This window comes from Bufo bufo, chromosome 2 (assembly GCF_905171765.1).
Source record: "Bufo bufo chromosome 2, aBufBuf1.1, whole genome shotgun sequence".
NCBI lineage: Eukaryota > Metazoa > Chordata > Amphibia > Anura > Bufonidae > Bufo > Bufo bufo.
This window is the reverse complement of record NC_053390.1, coordinates 644,464,955-644,483,731: the sequence shown is the minus strand read 5'-3', so window position 1 is coordinate 644,483,731 and position 18,777 is coordinate 644,464,955. Positions and strand designations below refer to the sequence as shown.

The following is an 18,777-nucleotide window of genomic DNA, read 5'->3' as shown; positions in this document are numbered from 1 at the left end:
CAATTTCTGAGGTAACTTCTCCTGTAATAGAAAAAAGGGCGGGAAAAGACAAACAGGGGAAAGAAACATGGATCCTACAGACCCTAATTAAATAATACCTATGGTGTCATTGCCCCCATGCTTCCCCCCAAGCTAAACGCTCTGGTGGGGTTAATTCATTCTGAATGGAAAGCAGTCCCTTCAGTATGCATCAGGATGTCTTCCGTTCTGTCCCTTGTACGGTATGTACAAAAATTCCGGAACGCTACCGCACTTGCCGGATCTGCCATTAATTTCCATTGAAATGTATTAATTCCGGTACCAAGTGTTCTGTAAATTGCCGCATCGCTGGATCCGATTCTCTGGTCTGCGCATGCGCAGTTCTTTCTAGCTTTGGATGATACTGGAAAGACGGATCCTGTATTTCATTGAATAAGTCTAACGGATCCATATCCGGAAAGAAAGATATCTGTTTGCATACGGATTTACGGATCCGGTAGGCAGTTCTAACAACGCTAGTGTGAAAGTACCCTAAGGGGCGACCCATTACTTCCTAAAACTGGCTGCAATTGTTGTCAATTGTATGGTACTGTCTAAAACTATTACTTTCAAGCAACGGAAATCTGCTGCAACATTTCCCATATTTCATCTTTTTTTTCCCCCCTCATATCTTGGGGAACGTATTGGCGTCCTGAACGGGTGGGGATATGTTGGTCCTATAGGGCCAGCTGTGGCGGTGAAGAGGTTAATACGGTCCAGAAACAAAGGACAGACACAGAACAATGTATCAACAGGTGCTCCTGGCCATGAGCAGACCTCTGCAGTGGATGTTGTCCTCCCTGCTGACCCCTGAGGAGAGTGTCTGGATGGGGAGAAGTTTGGGCTTTGTGAATGGCAGTAACCTTAAGAGGGTTTTACTGCAGTCCCCGCACATGTCTACCTCCTCCCTCCAGGAGCTGAGGGGAGCAGGGTGTGCAAAGTGCAAGGGGAGGAGGAGGAGAGAGCCTAGGGCAGCTCTGCACTGTGACCCAGCCTTGGCTGTGAGCTTGTCTGCTGGATGTCTGAGGCTGGGAGGCTGCCCCTCCATGTGTGTGTGCGCTCTACCGCCGCCACTGCTGCCCTTTGATCCTTGCACTAGTGTTAGGGGCTTGAAGACACGCAGGGAGCAGCCATAGACACGGCAGCCGCGGCTCCTCAGCATCATGTCGCCCCTCCATACACACAACACACGTATAGATCACATCCATTGAGGAATATTTATTACGACTTGGGGGAGGGAGGTGAAGGGGAGGACAAGCCAGGTGCAGCGACCGAGCGCCCTGACTCCCGGAGCCCGCAGGAGCTGCTCCCTCATCCTCTCGTCTCATGTGCACCGAGGAGGAGAATGTGATGGACGCGGAGAACCCCCCGGCTGTCTCCACATAGCACCCACCGTGAGGGGACACAATGCCCAGGAGGAAGCAGGAGCAGCCCAAGCGCCTGCCTTCACGTAAGTGCCGGGGTGGTGGGCGGCTGGCTGCCTCGTTTGGTGCCTTAGTTTAGGGTTACAGAGGTGACGGGTTATGTGTGCTGGCGAGCAGGGCAGCCATGTTGTGGAGAGCCGCCGTCCTGTACTGGCTATTTATTCAGCATTTTATTCAGAAGAGTCTCTGGGTGTTGTGCACGGAGCGCCCCCTCCCCTCAGCCTTCACCCCACCTGGCCCTCGCAGGCTGCTCCCCGGGCTTGTGCTGGGCTCTGGCCGAATCAATAGGGCTCTGTCCCCGGGTAAAGGTTGCGGCCAGCTCCGGCTGCTGAGCCTGTCGGCCCCGGGAGGAGAGGCAGCGGCAGATGCAAGGGGGAGGGAGGCTGAGGAGGAGGCTTGTGCAAGAAACCCAAGGGGTGGGCCGAGCAGAGGAGGGAGAACAGGGGGTGTCTGCTGTGTATAGGAATCCCTGGGTACAGGAAGGGGTCACATGAGTCAGCCGGTGCCCTCCTAGACTGCCAACAGTTTCCACAGCACTGGCCTTGCTGCCACTCTCTGCTCCATGCAACTTTTCCTGCTACTTCCAGCCCAGGATCACTGGCCAGGCTGTCACTCTCAGTGTGGGCACAGGCAGGAGGGCAATTGTCAGCATCCATAGGAATCCCATGAAATGTCAGTAACGTGTCATTGTCACAGTCCTTGGTGCCTGTACATTGTCACAAGGCTTCATTATGCTAATGGCACAGTGGGTTCATTGGGAGATATCATGATTGTCTTTGAAAGGGCATCCATCATCAGGGGTGTATTATGACCCCTACACTGCCCCAATCATTGAGTGAGTAGATCTGGCCTGGGGCATTATAGATGTCAGGAAGTGGGTGTATTGTACCCTGTAAACTGCCCCAATCATTGATGGGATAGATCTGGTCTTGGGCATTATAGAGGTGATAATTATACTGGGTGTATTATACCTTTTAGACTGCCAGGGGGTAGCTCTAGCCCAGGGCTTTAGTGGTGAGGTAGTGGGTGTATTGTACCCTGTAAACTGCCCAATCATTGATGGGATAGATCTGGCCTGGGGCATTATAGAGGTGATATACTGGATGTATTGTACCCTGTAAACTGCCCCAATCATTGACGGGGGTAGATCTGGCCTGGGGCATTATAGAGGTGATATACTGGGTGTATTATACCTTTTAGACTGCCAGGGGGTAGATCTAGCCCAGGGCATTAGTGGTGAGGTAGTGGGTGTATTGTACCCTGTAAACTGCCCCAATCATTGATGGGGTAGATCTGGCCCGTGCTCTATAAATCCAGTACCAGCTCTCATTTCGGGCACCCCTGATACCCCACTGACAAGTGCAGTGCCCTTCCTGCATTATACCAGGCGATCCTTGGTTCTTTGGACAGGCTGGGAAGGCTCAGTGTGGTGTTGCGGGCACAGGGGTTGTTGGGGTCCTCACCAGCACACCTCATTTCTAGACTGGCAGATGCCCTTAGTATCACATTCTGCCCTGTGCCAGGGTCTGCAGGCTCCACGTATGGTTCAGCTGAGGATCTGGACCTGTCTGTTGTCGCTGCCTGTGGATGTAAAGCCCCAGTCGGTCACCTGAAGTTCACAAGGTTGGGGGAGGGGAGGGAGGGGTCAGGTTGTTGCTCTCCATTTGCAGCCATTTGCTCTCTGCAGACAGATCCCGATCAATATCCATAACATAAATATATGGATGCATGTCTCCGATCACCTCACACTGGCACGGAGGGCTCCTGCGTCTACAGGGCGAATCCAGTGCTTGGCATTAGGCAGAGGTGCCCGTCTGCACCCACAACATGAAGATTTTCTTCATTTATCCCTTTTTTTTTTCTTACTGTGCCAGTTTCCCGAGGAGAGGTTTTGCGTTGTAGCATGGAGTGTCAGCTCTCTGTGTCACAGGCAGCAGTCGGGTGAGGGGGGCGCTGAAGGGGTTAATCCCCGCGGAGCTGTATCGGAGTGAGCGGGATCCGGGCGACCTCTGCTGAGCAGGAGACGCAGACCACGTGACCTTGACCCCGACCTCAGCTACTCCCTCCGGCTCTGACTCATTCTCCATTTTAGCTCAGTCACTGTGGCCTGGAAGGTCCCTTTGTGCTCGCACCGTGTCTGTTAAAGAAACCTCTTGCTTCCGTTTCTCGGCCCTGGGACATATACGGATGGTTGTGTGTCCAGCTCTTTGTTTCTCAGGTCCACTCACACGTCCGTAAGTGTTTTGCGGATCCGCTAAACACGGACACCAGCAATGTGCGTTCGGCATTTCGTGGACCGCACATCGCTGGCACTATAATAGAAAACGCTTTTTCTTGTCCGCAGTTGCGGACAAGAATAGGACATTTTCGATTATAATTTTTTTTTTCAGGAACGGAATTGCGGATCTGGAAATGCGGACAGCACATAGCATCCGTTTTGGCTCCATTGAAAATGAATGGGTCCGCAAAATCCGGAACGGATCCGGAAAAAAATTGCCGACGTGTGAATGGACCCTTTATAGTGACTCGCCCGTTTCCTGCGGTGTACTTAAAGGGGTCATCTGCACTGACTAATGTACTGTGATTGTCCATATTGCCTCCTTGGCTGGCTTGATAAATTTTTCCATCACATTATACACTGCTCGTCTCCAGGAGTCACGACCACCTTGCAGTCCAGCAGCGGTGGTCGTGCCTAGAAAAAATGGACAAAAGACATTTTGTAACTTATTTTGTGTATTGAAAGTAACAGATTGGAAATGAAAGCACAAGTTGATAGTGTTATAGCGACGTTATTAACCTCTTAAACTGTCCCTATCAAACTGTTTGCATAGACCTATAGCAGTGTCTCACCTGATTAAAATGTTTTTTTTTTTGTTGATCCAAGTAATATTTTATCTTAATATGCAAATGAGGCTTTTTGGTGCAATAAGGTCGCCGCCGTTGTTCTTGTTGCACACAAGCTCCTTCCTTTCTGTGTGCTTTTATTGTGTAAAAAAACCGATTTGATACATATGCAAATTACCCTGAGATGAGTCTTGTACGTGAGATGAGTCAGGGACAGGACTCATCTCAGGTTAATTTGCATATGTATCAAATAGTTTTTTTTTACACAATAAAAGCACACAGAGCTATGGGGACTGGGTATTGCGGATGTGCTAGCGGCCATCTAGCAACCCATGTCCTCAGCTCTATACCCAAAATCCCGGTGACAGGTTCCCTTTAAGGCCTAGTTCACACGAACGTATGGCTTTTTCAGTGTTTTGCGGTCCGTTTTTCACGGATCCGTTCCGTTTTTTGTTTCCGTTGTGTTTCCGTTTCTGTTCCGTTTTTCAGTATAGCATATATAGTATACAGTAATTACATAGAAAAAATTGGGCTGGGCATAACATTTTCAATAGATGGTTCAGCAAAAACAGAACGGATACGGAAGACATACGGATGCATTTCCGTATGTGTTCCGTTTTTTTTTGCGGACCCATTGATTTTAATGGAGCCACGGAACGTGATTTGCGGCCAAATATAGGACATGTTCTATCTTTCAACGGAAATACGGAAACGGAATGCATACGGAACACATTATGTTTTTTTTGCGGAACCATTGAAATGAATGGTTCCGTATATGGACCATATACGGAACACAAAAAAAACGTCCCGTACACTAGCAAAAAAAAACGTTTGTGTGAACTAGGCCTAAGAAAAAGTATCGTAGCTCGGGAACAGAGCCTCGGATCAAACAAACCTTTAATTCAGGTGAACCAGAGCTATGTGTCTACGCAGACAGTGTGATAAGGAGGTCGCTGGGGACAGGTTCCCTCTAACAGCCATCTGCACGCTGCCTTTTGACAATGGGTGTCAGCGGTCCTCAGTCTACAGAGTCGTCTTTTGCTATTGCTATAGTAGGAGGAGTGGGAATATATCATTGTGCCCTCTTCCATGAACGGCCGGGACCATGATTAAAGGGGACACCCCCTCCCCGTCATCCATAGGGTCACCGGCAGGGCTGTATTTCCTATTCACACTGCCCTCCCCACTAAGCCTGAATGCACCCCATTTAAAGGCCCATTTACACTCAACAACTATCTCCATGATAATTGGTCATAGTCAGTGTTGTCAAAGCAGTAGATTAACAAGGAGACTCGATATTATCAGTTGCCATGCTTTAAAAATTAATGTTATTGGAGCTGTTATTAATTAATGTTTATACCGCTCATAGTGCAGTATACAATAGGGAACCATGCCACCAAATAATTAATACAATTACTAAATAACACCACCGTACCATGATTAGATAACACCGCCATACAGTGGTTAATAGCACAGCTGTACCATGATTAGATAACACCGCCATACAGTGGGTAAATAACACCACCGTACCATGATTAGATAACACCGCCATACAGTGGGTAAATAGCACAGCTGTACCATGATTAGATAACACCGCCATACAGTGGGTAAATAACACCACCGTACCATGATTAGATAACACCGCCATACAGTGGGTAAATAACACCACCGTACCATGAGTAGATAACACCGCCATACAGTGGGTAAATAACACCACCGTACCATGATTAGATAACACCGCCATACAGTGGTTAATAGCACAGCTGTACCATGAGTAGATAACACCGCCATACAGTGGGTAAATAACACCACCGTACCATGATTAGATAACACCGCCATACAGTGGGTAAATAACACCACCGTACCATGAGTAGATAACACCGCCATACAGTGGGTAAATAACACCACCGTACCATGAGTAGATAACACCGCCATACAGTGGGTAAATAACACCACCGTACCATGATTAGATAACACCGCCATACAGTGGGTAAATAACACCACCGTACCATGATTAGATAACACCGCCATACAGTGGTTAATAGCACAGCTGTACCATGAGTAGATAACACCGCCATACAGTGGGTTAATAACACCACCGTACCATGATTAGATAACACCGCCATACAGTGGGTAAATAACACCACCGTACCATGAGTAGATAACACCGCCATACAGTGGGTAAATAACACCACCGTACCATGAGTAGATAACACCGCCATACAGTGGGTAAATAACACCACCGTACCATGAGTAGATAACACCGCCATACAGTGGGTAAATAACACCACCGTACCATGATTAGATAACACCGCCATACAGTGGGTAAATAACACCACCGTACCATGAGTAGATAACACCGCCATACAGTGGGTAAATAACACCACCGTACCATGATTAGATAACACCGCCATACAGTGGGTAAATAACACCACCGTACCATGACTGAATAACACCACCTCAATGTGATTGGATAACACCGCCATGCCGTGACTGATAACATTCAGTAACTTTGCCAAAATGTTCCAGAGCATTTTATAAAGTCTGATCATTTTGGCACCACAGATGCAATGCTGATTGTATATTACAGTCATATTGTATGCATCTATGGCATTACTGATTGTGTGTGGTTATACAGGTGTAGAAACATACAAAAGTTGTTACATTTTAATATTACAATTTTATAATAGTACTAATTACAGGAAAGGAGTTAAATAGGACTGTAGGAAAGCTGGTTACCTCTGTGGGCGCAGTAATGGTGCCTCTATCCCTTGCCACCCAGCTTCCCCAGATACCTCTGTGAAGCCTGCCTGTTAGGCAAGTTTTTTATTCTGGATTTTAGGAGAGTTGGGTGGCAGCCTATATGGGCGCTGTAACACAGATATGACTAAAATAAGCTGAAGGTAAAGACTTAGGGCCCTTGCACACAACCGTATGCCCTCCAAGATATGCGGTCTGTGAGCGGGCCATATGTCCCGGAGCGGCATTGATTGTGCGCACGGGAGTACACAGCGTCATAGGTTACAATGATGCTGTGCACGTCGGGCCGCCGGCAGGACTACTGTCCCGCACATGCACAGCATCATTGTAATCTATGACGCTGTGTGTTCCCGTGCGCACAATCAATGCCGCTCCGGGACATATGGCCCGCTCACAGACCGCATATCTTGGAGGGCATACGGTCGTGTGCAAGGGCCCTTAGGAGGAGATTTATCAAACTGGTGTAAAGTAGAGCTGGGTTCGTTGCCCATAGCAACCAATCAGACTTCAGACTCCACCTTTCATTTTTCAGAGCTCCTTTGGAAGATGAAAGGTGGAATCTGATTGGTTGCTATGGGCTACTAAGCCAGTTCTACTTTACACCAGTTTGATAAATCTCCCCCTTAGGGTCCATTCACACGTCCGTGTGTGTTTTGCGGATCTGTGGATCCGCAAAACACGGACATCGGCGATGTGCGTTCCGCATTTTGCGGACCGCACATCGCCGGCATTCTCTCAGAAAATGCCTTTTCTTGTCCGCAATTGCGGACAAGTTCTATTTTTTTTCGGGATCGGAAGTGCGGATCCGCAATTCCGTTCCGCAAAATGTAGAATGAAATTGCGGACGTTTGAATGGACCCTTAGACTGGGTTCACATCACGTGTTTGTCTTGCGTTAAACGTATGCAAAAAACGTATATGTTAAATGGATGCCATACAGTGAGAGTATGTAAAAATATATACGTTAATTTATACATTATTTTTGTCTGACTTTTTGTACTGCACTTTTGCATCCTTTTTTTCTCTCCAACGTATATAATTAACCCTTTTCCGACCACCCAAAGTAAATTTACGTTGGGGGCCGGGCATTTAAAAATGGGGCCCGCTCTTGAGCGGGTGCCATAGCTGCTGGGTGCCTGCAGCCTTCTTAGCTCCATAGGAACATAGGAGCACATTTATTAAGACCGATCAGCGAAGTTATGTAGAGGCATACATTTGACGTATCCACTGCCGATTCTAAATGTAAGACAGCTTCATTGTGTTCTTACATTTAAGACCATTTTCTACCCCTAGACCAGGCCTACAAAATGATGAATGAGACAGAACTGCCAGCCTGTCCCCTTCCCTGCCATTGCCATGACCCCCCATAGTGTGTTTCTCATACATAAAAATTCAAATCGCCCCCCCCCCCCCCCCCCCCCCCCCCCCAAAAAAAAACAAACAATCGTGCCCATGCTATTAAAATCTAAAAATATTTTTGGCAAATGGCGAAACAGAAAAAAAAGTCAAAATTGCCGATTTGCTGTTTTTTGGTAGCTTCCACAAAAAAATAAAAAGTGATGAAAAAGTCATACGCACCCCAAAATGGTATCACTTCGCAAAATATGAGCCCTCACACAGCTCCATACACATAACTACAAAAAAGTTATAGGGTTCAGAATATGGCGATGAAAAGAAAAAAAAATGTTCAGTATTAAAACGCAAGAAAAACTATACATATGTGGTATAATAACGCTGATGTGAACCCATCCTTAGGCTTCATTCACATCAGCGTTCAGCCTTTCCGCTCTCCTGCTCTGTTATAGGAGCAGGAGAACGGAAAGGACGGATTCGGCACATAACTGAGCCGAACGGAGCCTACGGACCCCACAGACTATAGTGGGGTCCGTTAAGTTTCCGCTCAGATGATGATTTTGGAGCGGAGACAAAAGTAGTGCATGCAGGACTTTTGTCTCCGCTCCAAAATCATCTTCTGAGCGGAAACCTAACGGACCCCATTATAGTCTATGGGGTCCGTAGGCTCCATTCGGCTCAGTTATGTGCCAAATCCGTCCTTTCCGTTCTCCTGCTCCTATACGGCGCAGGAGAGCGGAAAGGCTGAACGCTGATGTGAACGAAGCCTTACTTGGGAAATATGCTCATAAACCACAATATACATACCTTCTGGAGAAGCTGAAGGAGTCCTAGAACATAACTCAGGACCTACAGCACTATAAAGCCTCATTCACATGTCAGTGTCCCACTTACCCATTCATTTTAATGGTGCATTCACACATCAGTTTTTTTCACCACGGTCCGTGGTCAGCACAGAAGCGTGCTCTATTTTGTCCGTCATCTCCATTATAGTCCATGGGTCCATGAAAACCACGGATGTCATCCATGTTTCATGTATCATTAGGAAGAGATGCTTTGAAAGTTATTTTTTAGCTGCACGGTGTCGTGAAACATGAGTGACACATGGACAGCAAAAAACTGTCTCATGGACCACACACGGGCATCTTCACGGAGGCATCACTGACCACCTTTTCACAGATTTAAGCAAGGACACGGATGTGTGAATGAAATGACCATCAAGCTGAACACAGCAGCAGCTACACCCGGTGGCTCTGCTCCAGAGACTGAGGAATGTGGAAGAAAGAACAAGCTGAGCAGAAGAAGAAGGTGCTCCTGGGGTCAGGGTCATAAATACCAGTACGGACTGAACTGTTACACTGAAGCTGCACAGGGGTGGGTGCATTGCTGAACTTTCCGCTTGTGTTGTAGGACATTTCTGGTGTGACTGAACCAGGATGCCCTGAATCTTCAAGCAGGTATCTAGTAGCAGCACTAAGGCTACTTTCACACTAGCGTTTTGGCTTTCAGTTTGTGAGATCCGTTCAGGGCTCTCATAAGCGGTCCAAACCGGATCAGTTTTGCCCTAATGCATTCTGAATGAAAAAGGATCTTCTCAGAATGCATCAGTTTGCCTACAATCAGTGTCTATTCCCCTCTGGAGGTGGACACCAAAACACTGCTTGCAGCATTTTGCTGTCCGCTTGACGAAACTGAGTCAAATGGATCCGTCCTGGCACACAATGTAAGTCAATGAGGACCGATCCGTTTTCACTGACACAATCTGGCACAATAGAAAACGGATCCGTCTCCCATTGACTTTCAGTGGTGTTCAAGACGTATCCGTCATGGCTATAGAAGACATAATACAAACGGATCCGTTCATGACGAATGCATGCGGTTGTATTAATGTAACGGATCCGTTTTTGCAGATCCATGACAGATCCACCCAAAACGCGAGTGTGAAAGTAGCCTAAGGTGAAAAATCGAATTCTCTGTGAAGTGCCCCTCTTTCCTGACGACCCTAGAGATGTTCCCGAGATATTTTTTTTACTGGTGACCTATCCTCTGGATTGGTCAACATTATCCTATCGGTGGGGATTTCTTAGGGCAGATTTCTTTAGATATTTCTCAGTTTTGATTGTAATATGAGACAAAATAGGATGAAAGGAGAAAAATCGATAGTAATAGTAGCCTTGGGATATTTTTTTCTCAGAATTTTTTATTATTATATATTTTTTTTGTTTAAAGAGGTTGTCCGGACTTTTTCTGTTGATGACGTATCCTCAGGATAGGTCATCAACATCAGATCAGCGAGGGCACCCCCGCTGATCACCCCCTTTAATGTTCCTTCAAGGGCTCATACACACGACCGTGTGCCAGCCTGGCCCGTGCTGTAGACCACACTTGTAAATTACCAGCACATGCAGAAACATATATGTTTTTTTTTTTTTTTTTTTTTGCAGGATCCCTTTGTCCTGAAGAGTACAGTGTTTGACTATGCGTTTCAAACATACCAGTCACACACACACACAGACATAGAAAAAAAAAACTTTTGGCATACGTAGAGCCTGCAGAGGTCTTTGGACACATTTAACCACTTCCCGCCACGCTAACGCCGAAAGGCGTCATTTCTGCGGCGCTCCCAGGTCACACTAACGCCAATAGGCGTCATCTCGCGTGAGCCGAGATTTCCTGTGAACGCGCGCACACAGGCGCGCGCGCTCACAGGAACGGAAGGTAAGAGAGTTGATCTCCAGCCTGCCAGCGGCGATCGTTCGCTGGCAGGCTGGAGATGTGTTTTTTTTAACCCCTAACAGGTATATTAGACGCTGTTTTGATAACAGCGTCTAATATACCTGCTACCTGGTCCTCTGGTGGTCCCCTTTGTTTGGATCGACCACCAGAGGACACAGGTAGCTCAGTAAAGTAGCACCAAGCACCACTACACTACACTACACCCCCCCCCCCCGTCACTTATTAACCCCTTATTAGCCCCTGATCACCCCATATAGACTCCCTGATTACCCCCCTGTCATTGATTACCCCCCTGTCATTGATTACCCCCCTGTAAAGCTCCATTCAGACGTCCGCATGATTTTTACGGATCCACTGATAGATGGATCGGATCCGCAAAACGCATCCGGACGTCTGAATGAAGCCTTACAGGGGCGTGATCAATGACTGTGGTGATCACCCCATATAGACTCCCTGATCACCCCCCTGTCATTGATTACACCCCTGTCATTGATCACCCCCCTGTAAAGCTCCATTCAGACGTCCGCATGATTTTTACGGATGCACTGATAGATGGATCCGATCCGCAAAACGCATCCGGACGTCTGAATGAAGCCTTACAGGGGCATGATCAATGACTGTGGTGATCACCCCATATAGACTCCCTGATCACCCCCCTGTAAAGCTCCATTCAGATGTCCGCATGATTTTTACGGATGCACTGATAGATGGATCCGATCCGCAAAACGCATCCGGACGTCTGAATGAAGCCTTACAGGGGCATGATCAATGACTGTGGTGATCACCCCATATAGACTCCCTGATCACCCCCCTGTAAAGCTCCATTCAGATGTCCGCATGATTTTTACGGATGCACTGATAGATGGATCGGATCCGCAAAACGCATCCGGACGTCTGAATGAAGCCTTACAGGGGCATGATCAATGACTGTGGTGATTACCCCCCTGTAAAGCTCCATTCAGATGTCCGCATGATTTTTACGGATGCACTGATAGATGGATCGGATCCGCAAAACGCATCCGGACGTCTGAATGAAGCCTTACAGGGGCGTGATCAATGACTGTGGTGATCACCCCATATAGACTCCCTGATCACCCCCCCTGTCATTGATTACCCCCCTGTCATTGATTACCCCCCTGTAAAGCTCCATTCAGACGTCCGCATGATTTTTACGGATGCACTGATAGATGGATCGGATCCGCAAAACGCATCCGGACGTCTGAATGAAGCCTTACAGGGGCATGATCAATGACTGTGGTGATCACCCCATATAGACTCCCTGATCACCCCCCTGTCATTGATCACCCCCCCTGTCATTGATCACCCCCCTGTCATTGATCACCCCCCTGTCATTGATCACCCCCCTGTCATTGATCACCCCCCCCCTGTCATTGATCACCCATCTGTAAGGCTCCATTCAGACATTTTTTTGGCCCAAGTTAGCGGAATTATTATTATTTTTTTCTTACAAAGTCTCATATTCCACTAACTTGTGTCAAAAAATAAAATCTCACATGAACTCACCATACCCCTCACGGAAACCAAATGCGTAAAATTTTTTAGACATTTATATTCCAGACTTCTTCTCACGCTTTAGGGCCCCTAGAATGCCAGGGCAGTATAAATACCCCACATGTGACCCCATTTCGGAAAGAAGACACCCCCAGGTATTCCGTGAGGGGCATATTGAGTCCATGAAAGATTGAAATTTTTGTCCCAAGTTAGCGGAACGGGAGACTTTGTGAGAAAAAAATTAAAAATATCAATTTCCGCTAACTTGTGCCAAAAAAAAAAAATTTCTATGAACTCGCCATGCCCCTCATTGAATACCTTGGGGTGTCTTCTTTCCAAAATGGGGTCACATGTGGGGTATTTATACTGCCCTGGCATTCTAGGGGCCCCAAAGCGTGAGAAGAAGTCTGGTATCCAAATGTCTAAAAATGCCCTCCTAAAAGGAATTTGGGCACCTTTGCGCATCTAGGCTGCAAAAAAGTGTCACACATCTGGTATCGCCGTACTCAGGAGAAGTTGGGGAATGTGTTTTGGGGTGTCATTTTACATATACCCATGCTGGGTGAGAGAAATATCTTGGTCAAATGCCAACTTTGTATAAAAAAATGGGAAAAGTTGTCTTTTGCCAAGATATTTCTCTCACCCAGCATGGGTATATGTAAAATGACACCCCAAAACACATTCCCCAACTTCTCCTGAATACGGCGATACCACATGTGTGACACTTTTTTGCAGCCTAGGTGGGCAAAGGGGCCCACATTCCAAAGAGCACCTTTAGGATTTCACAGGTCATTTACCTACTTACCACACATTAGGGCCCCTGGAAAATGCCAGGGCAGTATAACTACCCAACAAGTGACCCCATTTTGGAAAGAAGACACCCCAAGGTATTCCGTGAGGGGCATGGCGAGTTCCTAGAATTTTTTATTTTTTGTCACAAGTTAGTGGAAAATGATGATTTTTTTTTTTTTTTTTTTTTTCATACAAAGTCTCATATTCCACTAACTTGTGACAAAAAATAAAAACTTCCATGAACTCACTATGCCCATCAGCGAATACCTTGGGGTCTCTTCTTTCCAAAATGGGGTCACTTGTGGGGTAGTTATACTGCCCTGGCATTCTAGGGGCCCAAATGTGTGGTAAGGAGTTTGAAATCAAATTCTGTAAAAAATGACCTGTGAAATCCGAAAGGTGCTCTTTGGAATATGGGCCCCTTTGCCCACCTAGGCTGCAAAAACGTGTCACACATCTGGTATCCCCGTACTCAGGAGAAGGTGGGGAATGTGTTTTGGGGTGTCATTTTACATATACCCATGCTGGGTGAGAGAAATATCTTGGCAAAAGACAACTTTTCCCATTTTTTTTATACAAAGTTGGCATTTGACCAAGATATTTATCTCACCCAGCATGGGTATATGTAAAAAGACACCCCAAAACACATTCCTCAACTTCTCCTGAATACAGAGATACCAGATGTGTGACACGTTTTTGCAGCCTAGGTGGGCAAAGGGGCCCATATTCCAAAGAGCACCTTTCGGATTTCACTGGTCATTTTTTGCAGAATTTGATTTCAAACTCCTTACCACACATTCGGGCCCCTAGAATGCCAGGGCAGTATAACTACCCCACAAGTGACCCCATTTTGGAAAGAAGAGACCCCAAGGTATTCGCTGATGGGCATAGTGAGTTCATGGAAGTTTTTATTTTTTGTCACAAGTTAGTGGAATATGAGACTTTGTATGAAAAAAAAAAAAAAAAAAAAATCATCATTTTCCACTAACTTGTGACAAAAAATAAAAAATTCTAGGAACTTGCCATGCCCCTCACGGAATACCTTGGGGTGTCTTCTTTCCAAAATGGGGTCACTTGTGGGGTAGTTATACTGCCCTGGCATTCTAGGGGCCCGAATGTGTGGTAAGGAGTTTGAAATCAAATTCTGTAACAAATGACCTGTGAAATCCGAAAGGTGCTCTTTGGAATATGGGCCCCTTTGCCCACCTAGGCTGCAAAAAAGTGTCACACATCTGGTATTGCCGTACTCAGGAGAAGGTGGGGAATGTGTTTTGGGGTGTCATTTTACATATACCCATGCTGGGTGAGAGAAATATCTTGGCAAAAGACAACTTTTCCCATTTTTTTATACAAAGTTGGCATTTGACCAAGATATTTATCCCACCCAGCATGGGTATATGTAAAAAGACACCCCAAAACACATTCCTCAACTTCTCCTGAATACAGAGATACCAGATGTGTGACACTTTTTTGCAGCCTAGGTGGGCAAAGGGGCCCATATTCCAAAGAGCACCTTTCGGATTTCACAGGTCATTTTTTACAGAATTTGATTTCAAACTCCTTACCACACATTTGGGCCCCTAGAATGCCAGGGCAGTATAACTACCCCACAAGTGACCCCATTTTGGAAAGAAGAGACCCCAAGGTATTTCGTGATGGGCATAGTGAGTTCATAGAAGTTTTTATTTTTTGTCACAAGTTAGTGGATATGAGACTTTGTAAGAAAAAAAAAAAAAAAAAAAAAAATCATCATTTTCCGCTAACTTGTGACAAAAAATAAAAAGTTCTATGAACTCACTATGCCCATCAGCGAATACCTTAGGGTGTGTACTTTCCGAAATGGGGTCATTTGTGGGGTGTTTGTACTGTCTGGCCATTGTAGAACCTCAGGAAACATGACAGGTGCTCAGAAAGTCAGAGCTGCTTCAAAAAGCGGAAATTCACATTTTTGTACCATAGTTTGTAAACGCTATAACTTTTACCCAAACCATTTTTTTTTTACCCAAACATTTTTTTTTTATCAAAGACATGTAGAACTATAAATTTAGAGCAAAATTTCTATATGGATCTCGTTTTTTTTTGCAAAATTTTACAACTGAAAGTGAAAAATGTCATTTTTTTGCAAAAAAATCGTTAAATTTCGATTAATAACAAAAAAAGTAAAAATGTCAGCAGCAATGAAATACCACCAAATGAAAGCTCTATTAGTGAGAAGAAAAGGAGGTAAAATTCATTTGGGTGGTAAGTTGCATGACCGAGCAATAAACGGTGAAAGTAGTGTAGTGCCGATTTGTAAAAAAGGGCCTGGTCTTTAGGGGGGTATAAACCTGTGGTCCTTAAGTGGTTAAGGGAGAGTTCACGAAAACGGATCCTGAATTTTTTTTTATCATGTGCATCAGTTAGGGGGAGTTCACAGCATCGTTTCATTTTCCGTTCTTCTGATCCGTCACAATGCTGTACTTTTTTTTTCCATCTAAAAAAAACAGATCTCAGACAGAAATGGCTCAAATGGATGCAAAATGTGCATAAGGCCTCATGCACACGACCGTTGTTTGGGTCCGCATCCGAGCTGCCGTTTTGGCGGCTCGGATGCGGACCCATTCACTTCAATGGGGCCGCAAAAGATGCGGACAGCACTCCGTGTGCAGTCCGCATCCGTGGCTCCGCTAAAAAAAATATAACATTTTCTATTCTTGTCCGTGATTTGCGGACAAGAATAGGCATTTATATTGCCGGCGCCCGTTCCGTAAATTGCGGAAGGCAACACAGGCGGCTTCCATTTTTTGCGGAGCCGTGGTTTGCGGACCGCAAAAAACAGCACGGTCGTGTGCATGAGGCCTACCTGACACACAGGATCTGTTTTTTCCTTTATTTTTCTGTTCTTCTGACGGCTCAGAAGAATGGAATAATAACGGTGATGTGATCTCCCACTAATACACAGTGATGGTCAGTTCGCAGTGTTCGCCAGCGAACACATACGGGCTGCCATCTTTAGTAAGGTAGACTCACCCGTCCGGCGATGCACAGGTAAGCCCTTGCCTGTGTCGGCAGCCGGTCTGAAATGAAATGCAGTCACCGGGAGCAGGCAGTTCCGAGAACAGCCCGATGAAGGCCCCCGGCGGCTGTTTTCGGAACTGCCTGCTCCCGGTGACTGCATTTCATTTCAGACTGGCTCCCGACACAGGCACAAGTAAGAGGCTTACCTGTGCATCGCCGGACGGGTAAGTCTACCTTACTAAAGATGGCAGCCCGCATGTGTTCGCTGGCGAACACTGCGATCTGACCATCACTGCTAATACATACACTGCATTCCAAATTATTATGCAAATGATATCTTTCTCTGATTTTCCTAAATGGTTGATGCCAATGGCAGGCAGTATCATTTTCAAGTCATCAACCGTTACAGTATAAATCACATTTTATTGAACAAACCTCCCGATGATAACAGTATTTTATTTTTTCACAAATTAAAAAAAACTCAATACTAATTATTCCAAATTATTATGCAAAACAGAGTTTCCAAACATTTTATAGGTTGTAAAGAACTGAAAATAGTCATTTGTTGAATTTGCAGTTTTAATAGGTCATATTTACTGAAATCACAAGGTATTTCAATCACAAGGTATTTCAATCTTAGCTGGACCCCTTCTTTGATATCACCTTCACGATTCTTGCATCCAAGAGTTTCAGCTTGAATTTCTTTTGCAGGTTGTCAGAATAGCCTCCCAGAGCTGCTGTTTTGATGTGAACAGTCTCCCACCCTCATAGATATTTTGCTTGAGGATACTCCAAAGGTTCTCAATAGGGTTGAGGTCAGGGGAGGATAGTGGTCACATCATGAGTTTCTCTCCTTTTATGCCCATAGCAGCCAATGACTCGGAGGTATTCTTTGCAGCATGAGATGCAGTGTCATGCATGAAGATTAATTTGCTATGGAAGGCACGGTTCTTCTTTTTGTACCATGGAAGTAAGCGGTTTATATACTTTCCCGAGGTCATTTTCACACCTTCCTGGACCCTAAAGGGGCCTACCAGCTCTCTCCCCATGATTCTGGCCCAAAACATGACTCCACCACCTCCTTGCTGACGTTGCAGCCTTGGGACATGGTGGCCATCCACCAACCATCCATTTCTCCATCCATCTGGACCATCCAGATTTGCACGGCACTCATCAGTAAGCAAGGCTGTTTGAAAATTAGTCTTCAAGTACTGTATTTTTTGCCCTATAAGACGCACCGGCCCATAAGACGCACCTATGTTTTAGAGGAGGACAATAAGAAAAAAATATTTTTCATTACACCTCAGGTCACACCACCAATCAGGTGGTCTGATGTTAATCAGACCTCAGCTGACAGCCCCAATCAGACCCCCAATGTTAATAAGACCTCAAATCATACCCCCAATCAGACCTCAGCTCAGACCCTAATGTAAATGACCCCCAATCAGACTTCTGATAAGAGCCCCATGCCTCTCATCAGCCATTATGCCTCTCAGCCCCCAGCAGCCTCATGTTTTATAAAATAAAAGAACACTTACCTCTCCTGCTCCTGGACGCCGCCACTCCTCACCTACATCGCGATCCTCTTCCTCCTGCTGTCGGCTGTGCTGTGAACTGGCGCACACAGCGTGAGGTCACAGAGCGCCCTCATGCTGTGCGCAGCCTTCACAGCCGACAGCCAAGGAGCTGGAAACGGTGAGTACAGAGCCTTCACCGCTTCCTGGTCCTCCGGTACAAATAAGCGCTTCCATAATGGAAGTGCTCATTAGTATTCGCCCCATAAGACGCAGGGGCATTCCCCCCCCCCCCCCCCCCCCCCACTTTGTTCACAGTACGGTGATCAGGCTTCCGTTTTCGTGCAATATCTAATGTTTTTGTACCTTGTCCAAGGCATTGCAGTATTTGATGCTTTTTGGTAGCGGAGAAATCCTTTTTCTTTCCCATATTGCTTGAAACCTGTGACCTGCTTAATAATGTGGAACATCCTTCACAGGGCCAGTTCACACAGAGTTTTTTGGCACTGATTTTGGAGTGTTTCTGACTCAAAATGTGCTCCAAAAAACACCTCAACACATGTAAAAAGGAAGGGTTGAAAAAAGAAGCATCATGCCCTATCTTGGGGCAGAATCAGCGCTGAATCTCCCATTGAAATGAATAGGAAGATGAAAAAAACAGCTCCAAATGGGTCCATGCGTTTTGTGTGTGTTTCTAGCGTGTTTTTTTGGCACAGATCTGATTGAAAAACCACAAGCTGAAAATTTAGCTTTGTATTGAACCCATTAGTTAAAAAAAAGCCTAGTCAAAAGCGACACAAAAAACATGATTTTTTTCGCTCTGAAAAA

At 46.0% G+C, this 18,777-nt stretch overlaps 1 protein-coding gene across 2 annotated transcripts in view; it reads left to right on the top strand.

Moving 5' to 3' along the window:
- The first annotated feature begins 1,044 nt into the window (after nt 1–1,044).
- ZNF827 (zinc finger protein 827) overlaps nt 1,045–18,777 on the top strand; it is a 273,636-nt gene continuing 255,903 nt past the window's right edge. For both annotated transcript variants that reach the window (XM_040418517.1, XM_040418516.1), the window contains exon 1: nt 1,045–1,468. In XM_040418517.1, the coding sequence (XP_040274451.1) occupies nt 1,426–1,468 (43 nt within the window). In that variant the 5' untranslated portion in view covers nt 1,045–1,425. The remainder of the gene's footprint in view (nt 1,469–18,777) is intronic.